The sequence below is a fragment of the Tripterygium wilfordii genome, chromosome 5, assembly GCF_013401445.1.
Source record: "Tripterygium wilfordii isolate XIE 37 chromosome 5, ASM1340144v1, whole genome shotgun sequence".
Classification (NCBI taxonomy): Eukaryota; Viridiplantae; Streptophyta; class Magnoliopsida; order Celastrales; family Celastraceae; genus Tripterygium; species Tripterygium wilfordii.
The window spans coordinates 4,675,120-4,683,521 of record NC_052236.1 but is presented as its reverse complement, the minus strand read 5'-3'; the positions used below and the strand labels follow the sequence as shown (position 1 = coordinate 4,683,521).

The window sequence follows — 8,402 nt, the reverse complement described above, 5'->3', positions numbered from 1 at the left end:
AACTCTTTGTAATGTGACATCTTTTTATGGACATAATGTCCTCTTCACCTTTAGTTTACAACAAAACAAAAAATGTAATATTTAATTAATTTATTATTGGATTAAAAAAACTCAAAACTCTAAGTTATTTAGGTAAATTTAACTTAGAATTTTGAGTTATATAATGTGCATGAATATAAATTGATTGATATAAATCATATAATTAAGTAAATGCCGCGCGAAGCGTGGGGAAAGACCTAGTTACATTTGAGATTTGAGAACCCCAACTAAGCAAACACCAACAAAAAAGCAGCGACCTTTTTAAATTAAAGTCTCCGCCCCACCGAACAAGGCCAAAAAATTATTTTAGAGACCACATGCGAGGATTGTGAAAACAGCGATCACAGCAGTCGAATCGAACGAAGATGGACGTTGAGGGATCATCTAAGAAGATGATAGCCACGCAGGCGGAGATGGTGGAGGCGAGGGTGCCTCTCGCGTACAGGGACCAGTGCGCCCACCTGCTGATCCCCCTCAACAAATGCAGACAGTCCGAGTTCTATCTGCCATGGAAGTGCGAGGATGAACGCCACACTTACGAAAAGTGCGAGTACGAGCTTGTCATGGAGCGCATGCTTCAGATGAAGAAGATCCGCGACCAGGAGGCCAAGCTCAAGCACTCCAAGGGCCAGCTGGGAGCCACAATCCCTCTCATCCCCAAAACTGCCGATGCCTAGATGCTTCCTTCCGTTTCATGGTCAGTTTTGATGGGCTTTGTTGATTACTGTGGTTTTTGGTCCTACTCGTTTGGAATTTATTGAAATTTCTTATTTGAAGTTATAAAATTTGGTGAAGTTTGATGTCATTGGGTCTTATTTAACTAGGGCTATAATATGCATTACGGTCCCGCGTAGTTAATCTGTGATCATTGCTTTTTTGCTCGTGCTCCTACATATGCGTCGAGGTTGTGAAGATTTTCCGTCTGGTATTGTTAGTCAACTGATATTGATGACTTCTTGCTGCTTGGGATTTTTTTTTTCTTTTATTGTTTGTCAGAATTGGCTTTTTAGTCTGTCAATGCCCAAACAATCAGCAGTCTGCTAGATGGTCCTAGGATCTTGACCGTCATTTCAGTGTAAACTATTGCAGTTGGCTGGTGAAAGATTCGACGCATATGGAAAAACTAGGGGAATTGAAGGAGTTGTGTTGTATATGTAATTCTAGTTGCCTCTTTCTGTGCTAAATTTAGGTAAATGGGGTCACTTAGGTTTGGATTTGCTTATCAGTTAGCGGTTTATATATTCTATTTAGTTTATTCTTTGTTAGAGAGGAGGCAGATATTAGCAAGTTGATGGGAATTCCCTTTGAAAACTTTTGGGAGCCCTTCGATAAACTACTACTATAGTACCATCACTTCTGCACATTGCTTGATCATTGGAGGATCGTAGTCTGCCAAGGTAGTTATGGTACAAATATTAGATACAGTAGATAGTAACTGAGAGATTTCTTTTTATTAATGGCCAGATGAGAAATGAGAAATCAACGCGGCTTTTTATGAGTTCAGAATAACCTCTGCAATTCCAGTCCCTATCCAAGAATAGGAAAAAGTGAGGGACTCAAAAGTGCACAGATGACACAAATGAGGATATCCGAGTGCTCATTTTCGTCAAGCTTATGTTCCTATGTCATGTTAAACTTAGGTATCTAGTTCATTTTTGTTCATGTTTTTGGAAGGATTTGCTAGTTCAGGTTGACCTTAACTCTACTAGTTTGGATTAAATGTAACTTCCTGTGCAATTGTTGTTATCTGGAGTTGTTATTTTTCTCCTCCCTACTTAAGGTTCGTCTATAACAGCAAACCACTTTATTCTTCAGTTTTTTTATTTACTTCTTTATGTGGTCGAAACTTAGATTAATTAGTAGTTTAGTGATACAAATTTCATTATGATCATTCAGGGGTTTTTGCTTATGGGTTTCTGTGGTTGTGTATATTATATGAGTTTATCAAATTCTCATGTGTCGAGGTTTGGTATTTGGCTATAAAATTGAAGTTGCATAGTAACGCTATCCTCTTAGGGTTTCACCTTTTTGGTGTATCCTGAAGAAAATATTTTTTCATTAAAAAGATTATTTTTTTTGGGAAAATAGAAATCTCAAGTTGCATTTTGACATGTTTGTGTGCATTATATTTTTTCGGAACTAAATGGAAGTTTGAACGTGGATCATTTCCCATGAATCTTCTACTCTGTGTTGGAAAGGAATTTTTGATTTTTCGACAAACTCTTCACACATTTACATTGTAGAAGACGTAGTAGGAAGTGTTGTCACAAGGCATGGAGGTGCGCACCATGCGAGGCGTGGCCTCGCCTAGCCTGAGTCACCTGCCTTCAGTCGGGCCTGGCCTACACGCGCCTCAGACCAGGTGCAACACTCCCTAGGCGTGTGCCCCCAGTTCTATAGAGGGAAAATGGCTAAAAAAAGCATGTGAAGTACAAAACTTTAAGCCCTTGATCTATAGAGGCATAAAGGCTAAGAAAAAAGCACCTGAAGTATGTTTCTCTTTCTCTATCTATGACTTTGAAAAATGGGCCCTGACCTACCTTTACTTCACTCATTGACTGTTTGAATCTACTTTATCAATACAATCCTGGATAATATATATATATATATATTAGTTATTACCCTATTAGATAATAGGGTGTTTAAAACTATGGTACCTATAATAAAAGGCTCTTTTGAATGACAAAGAACAAATTAATGCATGCTTCAACCAATTTCCTTTTAGCTTTAGTTTTGACTATCAGTGAAATATACTATGCCACATTTTTAAGTTTTATCAAATATTTATCTTTTTTAAAGAAAAATTGTGCCTAGCTTCGCTTGGGGCGTGCGCCTTGCACCTCGGGCGTTTGATGGGTTGTGCCTTTCGCCTTTAACCACATTGAGGGAAACCCTAATACAAGCTTTGTTGTCCACTGGTCAAGGCAACAACCTTATCTCCTTAGGCAAAAGGCAAGGTTGTAAAAATCGCTAGTTGGCCACTAGGAGGTTAACGGGGACTAGGGATTAATCGGATTAATCGTTTTGAGTTTTTTTAATTAAAATATATATATATATATATATATTTATATGCAATACATATCATATATAAATGTGTAAAAAACACAATATAAATGAAAAAAATCATCCAATCAATATATCATGATAATCCAATCAATGTATCAGTTACTCAAATCAAATCTTGGTGTCCTCAACAAAGTGCTGTTCAGTTATCTATTTATGAATCAGTCCTAGAATAAATTCAAAGAAGGCACTCTAAACGTCATAATACAGGGACAGAAAAGAAGAAGAAGTGAGATATAAGCAATTCTGGGTCTAGACCTTATACATTGAATGCAGTGCACCGAGTCATCACAATCTTCACCAACGGACCAAGATTCATATCAACCACAAATCTCTTCATTTCAGTGACTCGACATGGATAATCAAACAATGGAAACCTTACCTCTTCAAGCCTCTCTTTGTGTGCTGCACTGACCTAAGCCCAACCAACCGTGCTACTCAAGCTCGAAAACGGGGAGGAAGAACCTGGTTGTTCTGGCGCGAAAATGGGGAGGAAGAAGAAGAACACCGGTAGTCTGGTTCTGTCGCGATTTAGGGCTGCAGCTATGTTTTTTTTTTTTTTTGTTAAAATCCATCCAAAACGACGTCATTTTGGATGGATATTTAAAAAAAAAAAAACGCCTAGCCCCGACTAGGCCGACTAGTCGGGTCTTAATCGGGTCACCGATTAAGTGACCCTATTATACCCTAGGCGCATCGGCCGGGGCCGATCACCACCTAGTCGGCCGACTAGGCTAATTTTTGCAACAGTGGCAACAGGGTAATTGGTGCATAGAGGATGTTGTGAACTTTTTAATATACTTAAAGAACCATCAATGTCTACTTGTCTAGGGCAAAAGCAAACGTATTTTATTTTTGGCCCCATTGAACTACACAATGCTGTTTTCAATTAGGCTTCTTAAGTAAGGGGGAAAGCAAAGGTATTGGCCTAATGGGTTGGCTAGCTTAGGTTTGCACATCGTATTTATTGAACAATATGACGGATTATATATATTCTGTCATCATAGTTTTAAATACCTTATTATCTAATAGGGTAATAACTAATATATATTCTGTCAAGGATTGTGAGGAATTGTATGGGTAAAGCATATTCAAACAGTCAATGAGTGAAGTAAAGGCTGGTCAGGACCCATTTTTCGGAGTCATAGATAGAGACAGAGACACATACTTCACGTGCTTTTTTCTTAGCCTTTATCCCTTTATAGATCGAGGGCTTAAAGTCTTGTACTTCACATGCTTTTTTTTTAGCCATTTTCCCTATATAGAACTGGGGACGAGCGCCTGGTCAAGGGCATGCCCCTAGGCTAGGCCATGCCTCCCCTTGCTTGGCGCGCACCTCCACCCCTTGTGCAACACTAGTTTTCCTGCTGGCTTGGCCAGCTCCAAATTATATGTTACACGAACCCAAATTTCCTTTTGCGAGCACTTTTGATGCAGGGAAAATGATAGACAACAATAAGGAATCAAAATAGGGATTTGAATATATAGATTAGAAGAAGGGACGATAGAATCAACACAATGAAATCTTTAGGGTTTAAACCCAAAGAAAATTTTGTATTATGATTGAATAAATGTTCTCTGTTTGGATGTTACAATCCTCAAATAGATAAACCCTACATCACTCCTAATTGGAAACAAACCCTAAAGGAAATTAGCTTCTCCTAATTAAAAGATATTTGACCCTTAAAAGATACTTCCTATAATACTATAATAAAATACTAATAAATAATTAATTTTGTTTTTCTAACAAAGTTGAAAATTACAATAATGGTCTTGCTTCTAAAACTTAAATGAAACCTTATAATTTTGCCCCAACAATAATACTAACTTGAATAAATGATTAATAAGACCTACATCTAATTTATGTAAATTTTCAAATAAACCATAATTCAAAATCTCATGAACTTTGAATCGCTTGTTTCTTTTGATCTGCATCAGCTTTGGTGGTCCTGGCATTGGTCTTTGAAAACACTGCATTAGTTCTAATCGTGAATGCATCAGGTAGGTCAGTTTCATATTTGGAAACATGAGGGTAAGTTGTCTTTTAGTGAAACTGCAAGGGCCATGGAGTGCTTTCCCTTTCAAAATTTTGTTCATGGATAATCAAAGCAAATAATAGAATGTTATATAAACAGATAAACCCTATACCCTTGGAGAAAGGCCTTGTGGAAGCCAGGGGTCACCTGGATGGTCGCAGAGCTCTTTGGCCTCGAATTTCCTGAGCTTCTAGGTGCTCGGGCCTTTGAAATCACCAGGTCATATTCTTGACTGCATCATGGAGTTCGGTTTTGTTTTTGGAAACATGGGGTTAATTTGTTCTTTAGTCAAACTATAAAGGCAATAAGTGTATGTTGGCCTTCAAAATTTTTTGTTCAAGTGTAATCAACGCGAAGAACACAAACAAACATGTGGCTCAGTGGTAGAATTGCAGAGTTGTAGTGGTGCAACCTAGAGGTTACAGGTTCAATTTCTGAAAATAGTCTCTCCACATATTATTTCTTAAATATGAGTTGTATGTTTTCTGCAATACGTGGTTCGTGTTTAAAATGAAAAATTGATTAATCGATAAGACTTAGCTTTGGTGGAGTACATTGATTATAATGGTTTCTTCAATAGAATTCTATTGAGGGATGGGCTTATGTAAATAATCAATCATTGGGATAACCAATGATTTATATGTCAACAGTCAGACATACTTTTCTTTTTTTTATTTTCTTGGGTTTCCCGACTTCCACACTAATGTTTGTCGGATATGCCATGAGATATGTCTCTGAGTATGTCTTGACTGGCGAAGTAGTTATACAAATTTCCAATACATTGAATGGGAGGTCTTGACATGAATTTTGATGATAGATTAAAGTAGTTGACTGGTTTCAGAGGCTAATATTGACTTCTGGCGATGAGGAGGTCTGCTATGGGTTCTGGTTGGACAAAAGCATGGGTAAGTGGAGGGTATAATTCCACTCTCTCGTGGTTTGCTTTCTGATATTGAAAGAGAGAATCGACAGCGTGTTTTGAAGGATCAGAAACTAGTTTCAAGTGTAAATCAGGATCGGTGGTTCCATGCACTTGTTTTTGGTTCGATGAAGAAGTCGTCAATGATCTCATGCTACTCGATGTAGTAGGTACATTGCACATGAAATAAGGTGGCATTCTCTTGTTTCCATTTAAGGTGGCATTCTCTTGTTTCCATTACTTGTTAAAATGGGGGATCTGTTCTTTTGTGAGATTGTGATTCTTTTTTTTTTTTCTCAAGAGTTTTCGGTGCGCATGTAATCGATCAACTTCTTTACTTGAGCCCTGTGTGCCTATGATTTCAAAATAGAAAACCTAGACACTTTTCTTTTTAGAATTTTGCACATTCTTGATTTTGTATGGATATTCTTTTTCATGGCAGGCCATTGCTGTTTCATCTGCGGAATGGCACTAATAATTTTCATTAATATGTTGTTAGGGAATACTTGTCTCTTTAATTCTGTTTATGACACTGGCTCGAACTTGTGGCAGGTAACCGTAGACTGCTGATGTTTCGGATGCTGCGACATTTGTTGCTGCTATTGTTGGAATTCAGAACTGTTCATCTTGAGCCACATGTTGCTACGTATACCTCATTTATTTCGTTAGTTTCGCTACCTTGATTTATATAAGAATAAAATATTTAAACATGTTAATGTCGTCTTTTTATGTATCCATATTCGTTTGGACTTGGCAGTGTGGATGAGGACACTGGATGAATACTTGTTTGGGAATCACTTATCTGGTAAACTCTAAAATAAAGGCCACCTTATTGCTCTTGAAAGGTCATGCATTCATAATTGTGTTGGGTGAGCATGAGATGAGTAGATGAGTGCAATGCAAGTGTGAGATGAGTATGTGATGAGTATGATCATTTTTGATATAAAATCAAGAATGAGTATAAGTGTGAGAATATTAATAGTACAATGTTTATATTGTTCTTTTTTTTTTCTTTTTAGAAAATAAAATAATATTTTATAATAAGTGTAAAAGAGTCTTTTAGATATCAAAACTCATTATCTTTCGTGGAGAATGGACATTGTCATCGTTTTGGTGAGCTTGACTATTTTTCATAAGGGAGAATAGGTGGTGGAATGAGTTTGAGATTTCAACCTCCAAAACTTAATCAATAAAAAAATATGTTAATCCCACCTTAATCGCATTATCATCCCCTCAAAACACCAAATAAATGCCCTGTAAATGTCTTCATAGGCTTTTTGAGTTTAAAGGATTACAGTACACTCAATAAAATGAGTCTTGGAACCAATAAAAATTATTAATTAAGCGAGTTATCAATTAGTTGAGAATTACCAATAATTTTCTCAAGAGAGCTTCATACTTTTACACATTGGCTAATCGTATAGAAATCATAATTGAAAAAAATTAATTTTACTCATGATAAATCAAATTAAAATAATGTTCATATGAAGTTTCATTGTAATCGGAGTACATATGATCACTCAAAAAAGAAATTTCATTGTTATCATAATAGTTAAATTTCATTGTTGGTTTAATTTTCACAATTTTTTATAACTTTTTGTCGGGATCTCTGATTTCCGCCCATAATATATTGATTTCATAGGATTCTTGATTCTCTACAGGACTCTCAAATTCGATGAGAGATTTAGAGTGTGTTTGATTGTAGTTTCAAAAATAATTTTCTGCTTTTGAAAATTAAAGTGGGTATGAAAATTCATTTAGGTGTTTGTTTTCAGAAATTTTTTTGTAAAATTGAAAATCATTTTTGGTTTTCAAAAACCAAAACACCAAAATTAGTATATGATGTTTTGTAAGATTTTGGAGATGGATTGGTGGCAAACTTGTAAATAAGTTGAACTTGTCCTAGCTTCTCTTTTCCTTCTCCCGACATTCCTTTTTTCTTTCGCAAGCACACCATGCCACAAAGTCGTCCGGCCACCAATCTGAGGCACCCGACCATCGAAATGAAGCTCTGGACTTCCACCATCAATTTTCGACCAATCCCAGCAGTCAGAAGTCACCATGGTTGCTGAAAAATGATTCGCAAGATCACGACCACCGTAGCTTCAAACATCGGATCAGTCATCGGCAGTCGCCACCACACTAGAAGGGTTGCTCGGTCAGAGCACTACATAGCGCTGGCCTTGACTGGCCGGAACGGCCATCAAAGGCCGGAGATCCGGCAATGGCCTGAATCGGGTCAAAATGACTCAGATTTTTTGTGTTTGGATTTTGTGGTTTCAACAAGAATGGGCCTTGGACACAATAATTGGGCCAAAATTTCTTTCCAAAATTTCTTCCAAAAT

At 37.0% G+C, this 8,402-nt stretch overlaps 1 protein-coding gene across 1 annotated transcript; it reads left to right on the top strand.

Annotated features, from left to right (window-relative positions):
- Positions 1-303: 303 nt before the first annotated feature.
- On the top strand, positions 304-6,901 carry LOC119998330 (NADH dehydrogenase [ubiquinone] 1 beta subcomplex subunit 7-like). Its single transcript, XM_038845632.1, has 2 exons — positions 304-736; positions 6,610-6,901. The coding sequence occupies exon 1, from the start codon at positions 405-407 to the stop codon at positions 714-716; it is 312 nt and encodes a 103-aa protein (XP_038701560.1). The 5' UTR covers positions 304-404; the 3' UTR covers positions 717-736; positions 6,610-6,901.
- Positions 6,902-8,402: the final 1,501 nt, after the last annotated feature.

Bases quoted from the DNA above. Each gene is read 5' to 3' on its own strand.
- LOC119998330 (XM_038845632.1), top strand. From the start codon at position 405: ATGGACGTTGAGGGATCATCTAAGAAGATGATAGCCACGCAGGCGGAG.